This window comes from Bipolaris victoriae (assembly GCF_000527765.1).
Source record: "Bipolaris victoriae FI3 unplaced genomic scaffold scaffold_7, whole genome shotgun sequence".
Lineage (NCBI taxonomy): Eukaryota > Fungi > Ascomycota > Dothideomycetes > Pleosporales > Pleosporaceae > Bipolaris > Bipolaris victoriae.
Genome location: NW_014575385.1, coordinates 197,542 through 214,608, shown reverse-complemented (window position 1 = coordinate 214,608; position 17,067 = coordinate 197,542). Strand labels below are relative to the sequence as shown.

Below are 17,067 nucleotides of genomic sequence, written 5' to 3'. Positions count from 1 at the left end.
TTTTGTTGCTGAGCTTGCCTTGAGCTTGAATAGGGCATGTGCTTACACTATATATCTGTGCTACTATCTTCTTATAAGAGACCAGTTGTCTAATATGAAGATCATCTGAACTGCCATTACTGGGGGCTACTTCCCTCGACAGTGGTAGTAACTCTTGGGCTTGATATGCCATGCCAATTTGCTCATACTGACCGTGAGTCCGAGAGACATTAACAGGTGTTCTATTGATTGTTTGCCATTGACGCAACTGTTCGAAAAGGACATGGTATCCGAATAAACTGCTCAAGACGAGACACTGTAAGTCTGAGGAGCCTGTCTGAAAGGGGCAACGAGGTCTAGTAGAATGGTTCTGACTCAGTCACAGAAAGCAATTTGTTCAACGTAACTAGAACTAGAAGATGCCTGCTGTTCGTTCCCAGAAAAGTAACTTTAATTGCAGCCCTATCCCCAGCCATGCGTATGGTGCAGTTGGACTATTCCATGCACGGGCTACATGTAGCATTATCTGTAGATGGGAAAGGAAGATGCTGCTCGTTCTCGGCAGACGCAATAATGACGAAAGCCGACAGGACCTGTTACTTGGGCATTGCAGTTTGGGCGTTCCTGCAGGTGAGTAAATTGCCAAGTCAAGGATGTGATCGTATGTCGTTGCTCAGGGTCCAGCAAGCTTCCACCCCCGCCCGATTACATCCCATCCAGTCGTTTCCCTCACCACCCTAGGACGTGGGGAACATACGTCATCGGGCATCGCAAACAGGCATTGCAAAACCAAAGACATGCCATGACCCCCGCTGCTCATCATGTCGACGACTCCACCTGCAACTCGCCGAAAATGTCAGCTGGATACTACCCAAAACGCGAAAAGGTTGGCCTTGAAGATCTCTTCAGAGGGCTAGTCACAGCAAGCCACATCCTCGACCACCATGGCCTTGTCGATGCATACGGGCACATTTCTGTGCGCTCTCCGGATAACCCAGCGACATTCTGGATGCCATGCAACATGCCACCGGCGCTGATTAGCACGCCAGAAGATCTAGTCGAGTACCACGTTGACAGCGCTGAAGCGGTCGAGAAAGATGCAAAGCCCGGGTATCTGGAGCGATACATTCATAGTGAGATTTACAAGCGATTCCCAGCCATCAACAGTGTAGTCCATAGCCACGCGGGCGATGTGCTTCCTTATTGCATCAGCGGGGTACCATTGAAGAATACGATTCACATGGCTGGTTTCTTGGGTAAACTTTGCTCCTTCTTTAAGAGAAAGACTCATGGACTGTCAGAATGCTGATTCTGGTAACAAACAGGATCAAAGGTTCCTGTGTGGGACGCCTCGAGTAGCTATCCGTCGGGCTCAAAACATAGTCTGCTTGTGAGCAACACTACGCTGGGTGCTTCTCTTGCTGCGACATTCAAACCTGCTACTTCAACCGGCTTCATCTATTCCAAGGTTCGTTCGGCGCTACCATCGCAGCTAGGCGGTGCGTCTTCGGAGCCTCAACTGGAACCGGATCATGCGGTCGTTCTTATGCAAAGCCATGGATTCGTGACTGTCGCGCATGGGATCGAGGAGGCTGTATACCAGGCCATATACACAAGGGAGGCTGCAAAGGCGCAAACGGCGGCCATGACGATACAGAATGCGCACACTGGATACGCGCTCGAGGGCAAGGTTGATGTTGACGCTGGTGGAAAAATCAAGTCTGGCCATGCAAAGGCCGAAGGCGGCAACTTGAAATACTTGAGTGACAGAGAGTGTCATGACGCCTGGGAAGCCATGTCCGGGACAATTGCAAGACCATGGGCGCTGTGGTCTCGACAGGTGTCGCTCAGTCCGTTGTACAAGAATGATTGTCCTGCAGGCGAGGATTAAACGGCAGCAGCGCTCTTTTGCACGCGATGCGCTATCAATTTTCTACCACGTTTCTTGCCTTGCTAAGAATAAAGTATTCGTTGTTTCACGAGGACAGTGACATGACATTGTCTATCCCAAATTCCCTTGCAATCTTACCCTGAAACGGACTAACTAACGGCAGACAGACAGCCATCGCGGAGAAATGTCGTTATTCGCATGCTGATGAAATAAAAGGCCGCGGCTAAAGAACAGCGGTTAACCCCAAAGCAATCAAAATCTTCACAGCCCTAACTGCTTTGTTACTTGCCTTCCTTGTTCGCAGGCAGATATTCCACCACTAATATCCAGATAATAAGCTAATCAGCCCGTTCATTTATACCAAACCGGTGGCCCCAAAGTCCTTGGCCTGTGTCCGTTTCTGGTTGAAAGGAAAAGCTTAATCGCAGCAAGGCGAAAGCTTCGCCATTGCTTATTGCGCATCAAGATCGATATGACATGTTTTGTTATCTAGGGGGGGGGGGAGTGAGCATCACAAAGTTCCGGCTATTTGGCACGAGCAAAAGAAAATATGACATTGCAACCCATCAATTCAACGTCCTGCGTGAAGCGGTCTCCCCATATTCTAGCACCAGGCGCACCCCTAAACTGAAACGCAGGGCGCCAGTCAAACCCTCTCTAGTAGCGTGTTGTTGACGCGGACAAAATGGTGAGATCTCGGAACGTGCCTGTGTAAGAGAGAGATTTCGAAAAGTCGTTCATCTCGGTTGGCTGGCACGTTCCACCCCTGGTCGTAAGCACCGAAGGTAGGGGTCTTCCCTCCCGCCCTCCCAAGTCATGGTATATATCTGCTGAGATAGGAAATTGAGGGGAGATTGAACGACGGAAAGGCTAGTGCCTGTGTGGAGGATTTGTTTCGTGCACGTGCGGGGGTACAGGGAAAACATTTGTATATGGGGGGGAAGGGTTGCCCTGCAAATTGTTTTGTTCGGTACATTGCATACAGCCTTGCTCTTGTTTTGATCGGGGATCTGTAAAGTACAGGTCGAGTGGTCTTGTATCCATAACCTTTCATTTCAAACATTGTCCATATTCTATTCTACACTTTCTTTTTCTTCCCACACTCTTTCCATCCATCCATTCATTTTTTTTCTCTCCTTCATCGCTAGAACCCCCGGGAGGTTCTACCACACAACCAAACAATGTACCTCCGCACCGCCCTCCTCACCCTCGCCAGCACCACCACAACCCTCGCCGCCTTCGGCGTCACCAAAGGAAAAAACAGCATCACCATCGACTCGGGCGCCCCTTCCTCCTCCTCCCCTTTCCTCTTCACAGTCAACACCCTAAACTGCGACATCACATCCCTCAAGTACGCGGGCGAAGAACTCCAATGGCCCGACAAAGGCTCACACATTGAAATGGGCCTCGGCTCCGCCACTGTCACCTATACCACCATCGGCACCCAGTACATCAAGATCACCTGTACGACGCCTACGCTCACACAGTACATGGTTGTCAAAGCCGGCGAATCGACCATCTACATGGCTACGGATATCACCGAGGAACCGACGATTGGCGAGTTGAGGTTTATAGCGAGGATCGATAGTGGAAAGTTGCCGCTGAGTTATCCGTTTGGGGTTGTGTCTACGACGGCGAATTCGACGGCGACGGTCGAGGGGTCCGATGTTTTTGTTGTTGGGGGAGAGACGAGGAGTAAGTTTTATTCGAGTGAGAGATTTATTGATGATGCTGTGGTAAGTTTATTTTACTTTCTTTTAAAAAAAAACCCCTCTGTTTTTGGTTTGGGGGGGGGGGGGAGAATGAAGGTGGGCTGACAGGATTCCAGCACTGTGTGTACCGCGATACAAATGCGATTCACGCTTGTTTGCTAATGGATTCGTACTCGTATGAGACATCAGCTGGTGGACCGTTCCATCGCGATATCAATACTAACAACGGCGGTGCGTCGAATTCTCTGACGTTCTACATGAACAGCAATCATGTTCAGTTGGAAAAGTATCGCATGGGGATGAAGGGTCCGTATGCGCTTTCCTTCAGCCGGTCGAGCATCCCCAAGGGCGGGTCAAGCATGGACACGACATTCTTCAAGGATCTCTCGATACCAAACTATGTCCCCCCTTCAGCCCGAGGCACTGTGACAGGAAAAGCAACAGGCGTGAGTTCAAGCGCGCAAGCAGTGCTCCACTGGTACAACGACGCAGCACAATACTGGGCGTACGCCTCTTCCTCGTCTGGAACTTTCACTTCGCCCGCCATGAAACCGGGGACATACACGCAGGTCCTGTACCAAGGCGAATTCAAAGTAAAAGCCACGAGCGTAACCGTAGCAGCAGGGCGCACGACAACAGCCAACATCGCCGCCGACACGGAGCCCAAAACCTCGCTGTGGCGCATCGGTGAGTGGGACGGCCAACCCAAAGGCTTCCGCAACGCAGACAAGCAACTCCGCATGCACCCGTCTGATTCGCGCATGGCGTCCTGGGGGCCCCTCACGTACACCGTCGGCACGAGCGCGCTCGACAGCGTGCCCATGGCCCTCGTCAAAGACCTCAACCCCCTCACCATTGCCTTCACCGCGAAGCAGAAAAACAGCACGTCACTCACCCTGCGCGTAGGCACTACCCTCGCGTTTGCGGGCTGCCGTCCCGCCGTCACGGTAAACACTAGTTTCAGTGCCCCCGTGCCCGCTGCCCCGACAAAGATTGCCTCGCGCGGCTTCACGCGAGGCGCCTACCGTGGGTTCGGCGAGGTCTACAATTACGCTATCCCTGCCGGTACCCTCGTCGAGGGCGCAAATACTATTCGCATCGCCTGTGTGAGCGGTGAGTCTGGGACGGGCTTCTTGGCTCCTAATGTCATTCTTGATGCGATAGAGTTGTTGGAGTAAGAAAGCCAAGGGGTTGGGGAGAAGATAAGCGGTGGTTTTTTGATAGTAGTATGTAGTTTAATATCCATGGTTTTGAGAAGGGGAAACACACATACACACCGATGACCAACTGCTACGGCCGAAAAGCCTTTTTCGCTTTCTGTGACAAAAGAGTTCTGTCTGTAATCTGTGCTTTTGCTCACACCGTGTTTCAGAGAAGGGCTATGAGCGATTTTTTTTTCTTGTCTTTCTCGGTCAGCTCGCGATGCGTCTAGTGATGGGAGCTGCAAGTCAGACGCAAGTCGGTAGTCAGCATGAGCCCGGGCCTTGGGGCTTGCAGTATGTGCGCCGAGTTCTCTTTTCCCATAGGAGAAAAGGTGCATAATTGGGGGGTTGGATGGAGATGTTGGAAACATCTGTGCCCGAGATCATGTAATATGTAAGGAGTATAAGTGGTTGTGCAAGCACATGTACTGATAAATACTCGGCACTTGAGTTATATTTTTAGACAAGGTAAGAGAACCCGCTCTTGATTTCACCGATGTTAAAGTTTAAGTACTATCGTATGTTTTTTGTTCTCTTACTCACTCAGACACTAGGCTGCAAAAGCGACGTTCAGGTAACCCAAGTTGTCAAAGTGGCAGGTCTGTACTTTACCCTATCAGCTGAGACGTACGAGTCAGTAATGAAATCAGGCCCATGGTGTTGATCCTTCGGGGATCAATTTTGATAGGCAAACATGGACTTTGTACATATTAGAGACAGGGCATGGGCAGGATTCAACATCCCTGTATCGGCCGCCGGTTAAGGTGCAGGGACTTTGATGGAAACTTCACCACGTCCGTGCAGGAGGAGGAAGTAGTGCGGGATCATACTCCCGACGTTCTTTCGGGAATAGCATGGTGGTGGCCAGGCGTGTTTGTCGCGGCAGTTTGGGCATTGATAGTGGCGCAGTCGTTGGCAACAGACGCTTCCCCGGATCTCTCCTGCACGACACCAGGCAATAAACCGAGGTAAACCGTATCAAGCCTAACCAGGATTTGCAAAGGGCTCGTGAGGAATACGAGGCCTTGGGGAATTTTTCTCGGCGTGAAATGGCAAGATGCGAAATCAAAATATATTGGATTCCGGTCGGGGAAGCGAAGTGGTCATCCGACTTGTGGTAGTAATCCCAGGTGCTGCCTGACCATGTGCACAGAGGATGACGCCTCAAGCTGTTAATCCACCAAGGAAACATGGGGCACTCGACAAGCTGAAGATCTGGGGAGGTCCCCTTGGTAGCAATAAAGTATAGCTTTTGCGACCCTTGGTAACCTTTGCCCCATTCAATACGCTGTAGACAGATCGACGGGAAGGCAGCTGAAGATGCGACAGCATACAGAGGTAAATTAAATTGCAAAGTGAGAAGTCTAACTTCGGGCAACTGCATTAGCCTATACCGGGGTACGCCATGAAAGTGCACAGACTGGGATTTGGGCCATTGTGGGAGTCAGGGTGCATGACTTGCAGCATCAATATACCAGTTGAGAGAGGACACAGACCTAGTTTTGTAAGCAAACGGGTCGATAAGCTGGCTTGGATATTGCGTCATGTCGGAGCATGGTATTGAGACAAGTCCAGCTGCGCCACGCAATGCTGTGCATTATGTCAGCAGGGGTCACGTATGCATGCGAAAGTGCGTGCTGTTGGTGGGCGGCTACGGCGAGGTGCTGGCAATGGTGGTTGGCGTACGTGGATGCTGGGCGAGAAAGGAGGCTGTCGAGAGAGCGAGAGGGGGGGGGGAGAGCAAAAGATGGGACCGGTTTTTGGTGGTACTGGGGAATCGGAAGCCGCGGAAAGTCGCGGTATGAAGCCATGCAGGAAGTGTTGCAAGTAAGTGTCGGTGGATAAAGAGGCTCGGACATGTACTAGTCGAAGGAGCATGTGAGGAGGAGGAGCATCGTGGGTGGATGAGTGGAGGGTATCAAGAGCAGGCCGTGCTAGACGAGGGCTGAGGGTGGTTTCTAGAATGTTTTGGGAGTGCAGGTGCTTAGATCACCGATGGGACCAGAGGCCGATAGGAGTTTTCGCGAGCTGTGGGGTGTGGTCGGTCGCGCGGGTTAGGGATGTGGGTGTGCAGGCTAGGCTGGATTGGGCGTGATCCTGTTCGCCCGGAAGGCGCAACAGGCAATGATTACCAGATGGAGAAATGGATGGTGATTTGGTGCCATCGGACGCCCGTATGAGACGAGACATGGCATGGCACGGCAGTCGACCGGCGCGGCTGACTGCAGGTGGAGAGGAGGGGCTGGTGACGATGATTTGTCCAATGTATCTGGTGACGGTCGATTGACGAGAAGCGAGATGGGTGTGTGTGTGGCGATGAAAGAAGTAGACTAGTAGTGTAAGTAGAGTAGACGTCGAGGCACAGCAGTGTGGCGTTTGCTGGGCGACATGGGGATTGGGGATGGGCATTTGTGAAAAGCTTTTTGTCAAGCACAGTAGCATGTAATAGTCGGGTGGTAGTGTGTAGCAGTAGGCGTGGTTGGCTGACTCGGCATGGACAAGAAAGTAGCGGCAGCAGGCGTAGGGGACCCAAGGGCGGAGAACAGGTGTTTGAAGCCGTCTGGCCGCCTCGCGTGCAGGACGTGTACCGATGAGTTGGGGGGGCGAGTAACGGGCAATAGGAAGTGCTGCCGAGACGCATCCTGTTGCTGCACCCGCTTTGGGCCTAGCGCGTCGACTCGTCTCCTGCTCATGCTCATTGCTCATGCTCGACGAGGCCTGGTCGGGAAACGCCGTTGCCATGGGATGGGATGGGCTTTCATCAATCAATCGCCGCCAGACAGCCTTGCTCGCATCTCCCTGGGGCGCCTTGAGGCTATTCGGCGAATTCATGCGCGCTTAGCTCTGGCAGTGGTCAGGTCACCGCGACGGCCACGGCGGCGGGGAGTCGCTAGCCAAGGCACACGGAAGCGCGAGCCCTGCCCCATGGATGGCTTCAAGTCATGACCCAGATTGGTCCACTGCCCTCTGCCAGCGGTGAGGTGGCCACGAGCTGCTGTCCCTCTTTGTCGCTGATACCGGTCGTCGTGGCTATCCTCCTCCGTCCACTCCTCCTGGTCCATACCTCATCGTCGATCCCGTCGACGCCCTGCCCGCCCTGGCCACGCCCCTGCATTCACCCCCATCCCACGCGACAACCGCTCTGTCTCTGTCCTGGCCCGTCGTATACGGCTCTTCCGCCTGACAGCCGGTCCACCTTCAGCTGCCCACTGATCTCCGCCGGCACCTTTCGCCCGCTAGCACTACCTACTTACACTCCTTCAGCATATCCACCCATCAAACAACCCCCCCCCTCACCTCAGGTCATCCTCTGCTTGCCCACAAGCCTGTCCCTCATTGGCCCCGACTCCTCCACCCCCTCCTGACCAACCAAACCAAACCCTCAAGCCATCCCGCCAGCAGTGGACCCTGCCGCGCCCTACCCACTCTACTGCATGCCCAAGGCCAGGCTCATTATGTGCCACACGAGCCGCCTTTCAAGGAACACCCGTCTCCCACCCTCGTCGTATATATCACACATCCCACCTGTCTGACCGATTGCCCCCCCCCCTTCCCCTAGCGCCCTCCACCCCATCACCACTACCTTTTCAAGTCTAATTACCATCTTGCTGTAAATCCATTCCTTTCAAAGCGTCTCACTTGCTACATAGCTAGCCTTCTCTCTCACCTCGTTCTCATAGCTCACCATGTCTTTCTCCTACCAGTTGCAAATGATCAACCAGTCCTTCGAACGAATCGCATCATGGTAGTATGTGTAATCTGCAGTGCCCCCGATCGTTGGACAATCATACTAACTACCACAGCCATGAGTTCATGCGAAGAACAGAGCTGTGCTTCCGGAAGATGAACGAGCGTATACTCCGACTGGAGCAGAAGCAGCTCGCCCATGGCCCTACAGACGAGCAGGTTGAGCGCGTGTTGCGCAAGATCCTAGCCGAGAGATTCGCTCCTCTCGACATGCCTCAAGTCAAGTTGGCCGACCATAGCCAGAGCGTTGGCTGGTTCGTCCAAGACCCCAACGAACACTTGTACCCGAGATCAATCAAGATGGACGTCGCCTCCCTTCTCGTCTCGCCCGAGTCTGTCCCATCGCGTGCCTATGCAGAGACTTTTCAGATGCTCGAGGACGATGTCAACGATTATCCTGGCGATGACCTGCTCATGGATGACGACGAGGACCAAAAGATATATCTCGGGCATCTCAGCACTCGCCCTTCTCACAGGGTTTAACCAGCACATGTGTCCTCAACTCACATCCACCCTGGGCAACGTCGACAACTCACTCACTCACTCACACACTCACTCGGCCCCTCCCATCTCCCACCTGGACCTCTGTCACCAGTAATACGGCTCCGCCCCCCATCACCTTGCGCCTGCCCCAGACCACACGTCCCACAAACTGCCTCGATACGCCTCGTCAAGACCAACCGCAATGGTCTCCACCTCAGACGTCTGGCACGCGACCGCTCCGAACACCCATGATCGACCCCGAACTACCGCTTTCGGGATTTCTTCAACACCTCTAATGTACGTACGAGCGTCTTACGCTCCATGGAACGAATGCATCATCGATAGTGTAGTATGCACTACAGGTTTCATTACCACCTTTACTGCGCAACAAAGCGCATATAATACCTCATTCTTCGGCTCGTCAAGGGCAAAGACTCGGTACTGCGTATACCTTATAGCGAGCATGAATAGGCCCCATGTTGCCCTTCTGCATGCCAGGACATTGTACCTAGTTAGATAGTCCTTCAGGATGTACCTGGCTTACACATATGTCTGTCATGTGTAGCCTTTACACCACACCATATATGAAAATTCTTGGGAACACTATACACTTCTTGCCCAAAACTACTGGCGTTGCCAGGTTGGCAATCACTCTGCCTGAACGCGTGTTTCGCAATACCACCCAGCAACTGGCACTGCATCTGCCGGCTGGGTACCTAGGAATGGGCCACGCGACACGGACCCTGAGCACACGAGTGCGGCCCGCACAATATTGGGGACCATTGGCTTTGTGTTCTGTTGAACAGGTCTGCAATTAGGCGGTGACGGGCGATCGAGTACGACGGAGGGGATGACGCAACGTAGAATGCTTGGAAGTTGTGCAACTGAATCCCATCCTTCTGGGGCCGACCACTACCAGAGCAGCGGAACATTGTTCCGGGCCAGTGTCACCCTGTCAAGGGTCGTCTGGGGCGTTGCACTTATTGTGGTTCTGGGGTATACACTGGTGTCGGCCTTCGTACCCGGCGGCACCTGGACTAGCGTGGGGGCATGTCAGATCTCATCTAGATCTGTCCGCAAGCCATCGCATCCTCCAAACCACGATGCAATCCTTTTTGCGCCCCCCTGGGTATACAGGCATGGGCCCCGCTCATAAGGCGGTATGTTCAACAGCAACAACAACAGCAACTGCAACCCGCGCACTAGGGGAGGGCAAGTATTACCGGCCCTCCTTCCCGCGTTACTTACACCCACCCACCCACCCACCCACACACACACACACACACACGCGCGCGCGCGCATCACCACGATTTAAACTACATCATCAGATCGCCCCACTATGTCCCCGTCTCCACTCGTTCCCACCCAGAATGATACTCACTACCCTGATTCATGTCCTCCGAATTCCTTCGGTCCTTTGATTAGTCGACAAATGCTACCTCGACCCAGCCAAGCCTAGTCAGCCACACCTAGTGCGTCAAGCCAGTGAATGTCACAGTGCCCGACAGCCCAAGTTTCTCGACGCAACGTGGGAGCCCGATTAGCACGACTGCGCCATCTGAAATGTCAATAGTCCATCATGTTTCGCTAATCCACCCCGAAACACCTCGAGACCGACGTCCACCACCCATCCTCACAGCGGGCTCCGCGGCAAGCGGTGTGAGCATCCTCACCGGACTGCTTATCATGGACCATGCATCTTCATCAGCTTCGTCATGACATTCATACCGCGGAAGGACTTTTGCATATGTACGTATGCCACCATGTCAACACCTGACCCCTGGATAAGCCACATTCAAGCATGTCACCATCACAACACCAGGTTTTTTTCCTTAACTGAGCAGCGCATCAGCCTATCGCTGCAATGTGTGGATATAGTTTCTCTCGTTAAGCACCACCGCATGACGCTCTTGTCCCAATCGCCACCCAACGGCCGGCATTCCCACAGGGAAAATGAACGCCTCATTCCGCTTGCATGCGGCGCACTTTGGGCCTCAACAAACATTGGACCTGCGCCCAAACTTCGAGCCAATTACGACTCATACTTTGCTCGGCTACGCCTTCGAGGGTGTGGCTTGTGACCTTACCTGAAGCATTAGATTGAGCAGGTCTCACATCAGAAATGCACCTTTTTGCTTTTTCCCCATCATGCAACATGGCAATCACTGTGCCAGTTGTCGTTGTCGTATTAGTTCTCACGCCATTGTCATTATTATTATTATCAACATGCTATTCTCCAATTGCGAAGCTCGTACGAATTTACAAGCCACAGCCGCAAGCTGGGACTCCCGGGCGCTTCGGCCGTATGCCTCCCCCGTTTTCCTTTTCTATATGGCCACGCTTCACAATATCCTCGGCCCGAAGCGGCATACTTACTATCAACCAAATCCGTAGCAGTCGCGTGCGCGTTCACATCCACCACCAAAACATCGTGAAACTCGGCGTGGCCTTCTTAGCTTCCCCAGAAGCTAGGAGGCCTCATTAATCAAGGCGGAAATCGACTCGGAAAATCCACGAGAAGCAATAATCGCGAATGCCACCAACTCACGCACCGCAAAACAGTGGATACGGGGCCCCCCGCCCCCGTGACAACAACGACGGTAATGTGCTTCCGGGAAGCATGTCAGCCCGGCACGAGCCTTGGAGGAATCTTTGCCTGTGATGATTATCCCGCCGCCCCGGGCGCGGATCCAAACCATTGGGTTTTTGCTCTCTTTTTCTCTCGTGGCTATCCGGCTTCCGTGGGCGTTGGTAAAGAAGCAAAGCAATGACTGTGCTTTCTGCGACGAAAGTAAAAAAGTAAAAGGCATCGGTACCCAACTACTTACTACCCAAATAAGTACATTCCAGAAAGAAAGAAAAAAAACACCTACCGCTCTCGGGTTCCAACAAGAGCTTTGTTGCTCGGCCCGCGGAATCTCTCAAGTAACGCGTCTACTACACAGGGCGAACTAGTAGAGCTGAATTTATACATTCATACTAATCAGAAAAATACCATCTGGCCCACGCTTCCCGGTTCTTCAAGAAAGAACAACACATCCTTATTTCCCCCCTTCATCTAACCTACTCCAGCATCCCTCTCCCCTCTTCCTCCTTCCTCTTCTTACCACAATCCCCCCTTCTTCTCCCCGCGGAAGCAAATCCTCGGGAAAATCCACGTGTATACCTCGCGTAACATTTCCCACACACCACATATGCACATCTTTTCCCTTTCCCGTTTTACTTTTTTTTCAGGGGGAGGGAGACTGGCGGAGAAAGCCGCTCGTACACCCCTTGTCTAACCCTAACTAAAACCCTACTTTCCTTTTTAAGTTCTTATTTTGTTTTGGTGAGAAATGTATACAAAAAAAACGCCCTTTCTCTTTCTCTTTAGCTCTGGAAGCAAAAAAAAGAAAGCAACGGGAGCCGCGCGTATGGGTACTTTGTTTCTTTTTCTTGTTTGGCGAAACGGCTGATTTTTTTTTTAAACTTTGGTCGAGAGATGATGTGAAGGTTTGTGAGGGTGTGTACGTGTGTGTGTGAGTGGAGTTTGGGACGGAACGTATATAGTACATACCACATGGCGGCCCCCCGCGGGGAAGAAAAATATTTGTATACAATACACCACCACGTGGCCTGCGGGGAAGAAATGTTGCATAAAGTACACCACCACCACCACCGCCGCCACCATGTAGCCCCGCGGAGAGAGAGAAAAATAGTCATTCGATGGTTGCGTTTTCTCCTCTTTCTGACACAAGGTGTGAGTAACAGTAAGGGGGGAGGGAAACTATGTTTGTAAGTGAACCTTTTCTTCTTCTTCTCTAAACTTTGAATATCCGCAGACATCATCTCTGTTCACGTTCCCGTTCCCCTATTAATCACCAAAACAACAACAACAACAACACTTGTTCAGGCAGAAGAGGGTATCCCACTCATTTGAACACTTGAAATAGTAGATTCATCATCACGCCTATTTTTACCATGCGTGAAAGTTGAAGTCCAGGAAGAACCCAGAAAAAAAAACACCGCGTTACCCCCAGAGACAAAAGGGATTGATGTACAAGTTGACACAGCCCTAGGTCAAGTTGTTTCCCACCCAAGAAAGCAAAACGCCGTGACAATATGCATGGAAATATGACTGTACAAGCCGTGACAAGACAAACCCCACTCCGTTCTGCTTCACACACGCATATACAACCAACCAACCAACTCATACATGAAAGAGAAAAAAAAACACCTAACACTTAGGTAGTACTCCCCCCATGACTCCTCAACTTGCGTCCAGCCGCCAATCCCGGCCCAACGCTATTTCCAAAATTCGTGATATTCTCCCGATCAGTCTTCTCACCCGCAATGCCCACAGTCTTCCTCATCTTCTTCATCGGCAGCTTGCTCACCTCCTCGACACTTGAACGCTTGTTCTTGCTTGTCGGCAGCCCGCTGGCCAGCGAGTCGGAAGAAGATTGGGATGCGAGATGGGGAAGAGGTTGCGTATGAGCTTCCTGCGCCACCACGTTAACATCTAGCTCCCGCAGAGAAGAGGGGTTGCCTCCGCCTGTGGGCAGATGTGATATTGTGTGGGCATGCGCACTGATCAACGGGAACTCGAGCTTGGTGGCAGTAGGGGAGAATATGCTCGTCGGTGAGGCGAGGCTGAGAGAATTTGTGGCGTCGTTGAAGATGGGTTGCTTGGATGGACTGCGAACGTTACTGTCGGATGATGTGGGACGGTTGCGGAGACGAGAAATGATGTTTTCGTGAGCTTCGGTGCGAGGAAGAGTCGAGGGGATGTTGTAGGATACGCGTTGAGGTGTCTCCCCAGTAGGGCTGTACTCGATGAGATTTTGGTTGGCGACAGTTTCACGGAGCTCGTGGAGTGGTGCGCGAATATCCGATTCAGCAGACAGCGATGGCAGTGTCTCCTTCAAACCAGTTGTATGTGCTGACATTTCGGATTCAAGAGACTGAACACGATCAAAAGAAGAAGCCAAGTGTTCTCCTATGCTCGAGTACGAGGCTCCTACTGTTGAAGAGAGTGCAGCGAGCGATGTTGTGTGCGCAGCGTGGTGAGCATTGTTCTGCTCACGGATGCGGGAAACGATGTCGTCCAAAGATTGCAACTGAGTATCCAGATGCGCCATCTGGGCTTCGACCGTTCTGACGGTACTCTCATGAACAGATGTGGTGGTCTCCTTGATCGAGGTAGAATGCTCGGTTGCAGCCTGATCAACATTAGCGTGTGAAGTAAAAAAGGACATGATACACTTACAGCAAAGTCAGACTTGATCTTGGTCTTGACAGTCTCTCTCGATTTTGATACGCCTGCTAGGATGTCTCTTGATTTGTCTGACCACGCGTTGACGCCTTCTGTGTAGGCACCCTGCTTGGCTTCGAACGCAGTGTTGGCAGCAGCAATCTCTCCACGCACAGCAGAGAGTCTTTCTTCTAGCCTCTTTTCCTGAGCGTCTGCATTTGCAGTCATAAGCGCAGTGATTTGTGCCAACAGCTCTTGTCGGTCCTCGGCAGACTTTTGCTTCTCCTCATCTACGAGTTTCGCAAGCTGGCCCTCAGATGCCTTGTGTGCCTCGATCAAAGCCGTATTAGCTTCTACAACCTGCTGGTGTAGTCGTTCATTTTCGGCTTGTTGATCGTTCAAATCCTTGACCAAGTCGTCGAAAGTGGTCTTGAAGTCACGGCCTAGGCTGGCGTAAGATGAGTGGACTTGCGTGTGGAAGGCATCCAATTCTGTGATGATATTCGCTGAAATGGTCTCTGCTGCAGCAGAAAGCTCATCGAGGCCTGCACCAATCTTGGTTTTCACCTCCTCACGCAGTGTCTTGATCTCCTCGAGGACCTCGTTCATGTGATTGCGCGCCTGTGCAGTCTGTCCGTTAACCTCCGCTTCCGAGGTTTGGTACGCTTCCATCTTCTCTTGCAAGAAAGACTGCGAAGCGCCCAGCTTCTCGAGTTCGTCCCGGACAAATGTCTGCATACGCTCCGATATAGCATCCATTAGCTGTTCTTGCTGATGTTGGAACTCCTCGATCCGATCCTCAACTAGGCGAGTGGTGTCTACAACCTGCGTCTGCGAAGAATTCCAATTACGTCGGTTTTGTGACTGGAGCTCTGATTTCCTCCGGATTTTGGACCTCAAGCCATCGATGGCTGATGTTGTCTTGCCCAAAGTTGACATCATGTCTCGTCCCACTTCTGCCAGCTCTTCTTCGGTCTTTTGGTGGGCCTTGCGTAGCTCCGTTTCTTCGTCCAGGTTTTGACGAGTGTGGTTCAAAACAATCTCCGTCTTCTCTAGGATACCTTTTGTGCCATCTAACGCCAGTTGTGTCTGTTCGTTGTCTTTCTTGAGTGTTTGGAACTTGGTTGTCAACTTGAACAGGTCTTCAACCTTTGTGCGGAGATTGACCTCCATGGTTTCAAGCCGCTCGCGCTGTTCCTCACTAAGAATGCGTCTCGACTCGCTCACCGTCGTAATCTCATCGTAGTTTTCTTGGGTGAGGTAAACACCATTTCGTTGCCGTGTTGCTATCAGTTCGCTCTTTAGCTTCTCGATTTCTATGGTGTACTCTTTTAGTAGGGTTTTCTTGTTGATTGGTTGGTTGACCTGTGGTTTATTTCGGATGTTCTTTGCACGGAAGGCATAGTCCAGGGTGGAGATGGTTTCCTCGAGATTGCTCTTAGCTGGTGAAAGGGTTGCAATGATGCAAGTCTTTGTTCGACCACCTAGTGAGTCTTGCAGCAGACGGGTCAGCTTTGACTCTCTGTAGGGGATATGAGAGCTGCGCTCGACCAGCGCGTTGATAACGCGACCCAATGTTAGCAAACTCTTGTTAATCAGACCAGCCTCTGCAGCACGCTTGTTTTCAGCTCCACTACGCTGGATATTTTCACTACCAGCAAGATCGACCAAGTTGAGTTTTCCGGCGCTAAGGTATTCCTGGCCATCTTCTGTTGTTCGCTTGATGTATACGGTAATAGTAAAAACAGTATGACTTCGCGAACTGAGGTCGTTGCATTTTGTCGCCGCGACTTGTCGTTTGTGACTTCCATTGGCCAGGAGTTTGATACCCTCAGACGCAGTCTTTAGATGGCATTCCTCCATACCCTGCACTAAGGTAGTGGTAGAACCCTTCTTGCTGTTATCGTCGTATATTTTGAGTTTTGTGGCATCGTCGGGGGATAGGAGATCGCGCAGCTCTTCGTTGTACAACTCGATGAAAGAGCACTTTACCGAGTTGTCAATCTCATCAGCTTCGAGGCGGTCGAAAAGGGCGTGCAGTACACGCGGTACTATTCCGGCAGCGTCTGGGAGTGGCAGGACGTTGGAGATGTCACCAGTCATGGTGTAGGTCTTGCCAGTGCCGGTTTGACCATAGGCAAAAATTGTGCAGTTGAAGCCGTCAACGACCTATGGTGGTTGTCAGCCGCTGCCGCCATAGACGGCATCGTCTCAAATTACCTCATTCAAAATTGGCGAAACGACCTCGTCGAAGATCATGCTCTGATCGGCTGCGGGAGAAAAGACCTTGTCGAATTGATATGTCTTGTTGCTGGTCGAACTAGGTCCCATGGTTAGGTCTACAGTCGAACCCTTGATTCCGTTTGTCGACACGACGACGCCGCTGTTTTCGCGCACTTCACGGTCGTTGCGCCCTCTGCATCGGACGACAACATTGATGTTGGTCTCTTCTCCATCGACCTCGAAATCCCGGACTTGGCGCTTGAGAGGCGATGATCGCAGTGCCCTTGATGTCGAAGCCACTGATTCTGCTCTTGACGTACGGCCGTCCATAGCGGGTGTTCCTGCGCGGCCACGCGCTAGATGTGGTGGTCGCGTCGTTGGAGGGCGCATTGCTGTTGTGGTACGCTTGGCCTGCGCCCCTGGTCTTGGTAGGCCAGACATGATGACGCTCTGTGTGTGGTGAGCGTACTTGTGCTGGTGGTTAGTATGGCGGGCGTTTGGTGTTGTGTTGAAGCAGTAAAGTAAACAATCGGTAAACACATGTTGCAGGGATCCTGGAGCGTCCAAGCTCAGACCACGCGCCAGGTCTTTTCACGA

General features: G+C 52.0%; 8 protein-coding genes across 8 annotated transcripts; 5 read left to right on the top strand and 3 right to left on the bottom strand.

The window, feature by feature from the left end:
- Positions 1–832: 832 nt before the first annotated feature.
- COCVIDRAFT_87507 (hypothetical protein) lies at positions 833–1,870 on the top strand (the record flags this gene model as incomplete). The annotated part of the gene is made up of 2 exons (XM_014705671.1): positions 833–1,235; positions 1,305–1,870. 2 exons carry the CDS (start codon positions 833–835, stop codon positions 1,868–1,870), a joined length of 969 nt encoding a protein of 322 aa, XP_014561157.1.
- A 1,181-nt stretch (positions 1,871–3,051) lies between these two features.
- Positions 3,052–4,760, top strand: COCVIDRAFT_87168 (polysaccharide lyase family 4 protein; the record flags this gene model as incomplete). The annotated part of the gene is made up of 2 exons (XM_014705670.1): positions 3,052–3,606; positions 3,699–4,760. The coding sequence occupies 2 exons, from the start codon at positions 3,052–3,054 to the stop codon at positions 4,758–4,760; spliced, it is 1,617 nt and encodes a 538-aa protein (XP_014561156.1).
- An 811-nt stretch (positions 4,761–5,571) lies between these two features.
- On the bottom strand, positions 5,572–6,168 carry COCVIDRAFT_87307 (hypothetical protein; the record flags this gene model as incomplete). The annotated part of the gene is made up of 1 exon (XM_014705669.1): positions 5,572–6,168. One exon carries the CDS (start codon positions 6,166–6,168, stop codon positions 5,572–5,574), a length of 597 nt encoding a protein of 198 aa, XP_014561155.1.
- A 605-nt stretch (positions 6,169–6,773) lies between these two features.
- Positions 6,774–7,526, bottom strand: COCVIDRAFT_12227 (hypothetical protein; the record flags this gene model as incomplete). The annotated part of the gene is made up of 1 exon (XM_014705578.1): positions 6,774–7,526. The coding sequence occupies one exon, from the start codon at positions 7,524–7,526 to the stop codon at positions 6,774–6,776; it is 753 nt and encodes a 250-aa protein (XP_014561064.1).
- Positions 7,527–8,129: 603 nt separating this feature from the next.
- Positions 8,130–8,381, top strand: COCVIDRAFT_87191 (hypothetical protein; the record flags this gene model as incomplete). Its single annotated transcript, XM_014705668.1, has 1 exon — positions 8,130–8,381. A coding segment is annotated over one exon (252 nt), but the record flags the coding sequence as incomplete, so codon positions are not given.
- An 89-nt stretch (positions 8,382–8,470) lies between these two features.
- On the top strand, positions 8,471–9,014 carry COCVIDRAFT_22799 (hypothetical protein; the record flags this gene model as incomplete). Its single annotated transcript, XM_014705600.1, has 2 exons — positions 8,471–8,532; positions 8,588–9,014. The coding sequence occupies 2 exons, from the start codon at positions 8,471–8,473 to the stop codon at positions 9,012–9,014; spliced, it is 489 nt and encodes a 162-aa protein (XP_014561086.1).
- Positions 9,015–10,642: 1,628 nt separating this feature from the next.
- COCVIDRAFT_87533 (hypothetical protein) lies at positions 10,643–11,095 on the top strand (the record flags this gene model as incomplete). Its single annotated transcript, XM_014705667.1, has 1 exon — positions 10,643–11,095. A coding segment is annotated over one exon (453 nt), but the record flags the coding sequence as incomplete, so codon positions are not given.
- A 2,142-nt stretch (positions 11,096–13,237) lies between these two features.
- On the bottom strand, positions 13,238–16,800 carry COCVIDRAFT_87298 (hypothetical protein; the record flags this gene model as incomplete). Its single annotated transcript, XM_014705666.1, has 3 exons — positions 13,238–14,215; positions 14,263–16,416; positions 16,468–16,800. 3 exons carry the CDS (start codon positions 16,798–16,800, stop codon positions 13,238–13,240), a joined length of 3,465 nt encoding a protein of 1,154 aa, XP_014561152.1.
- Positions 16,801–17,067: the final 267 nt, after the last annotated feature.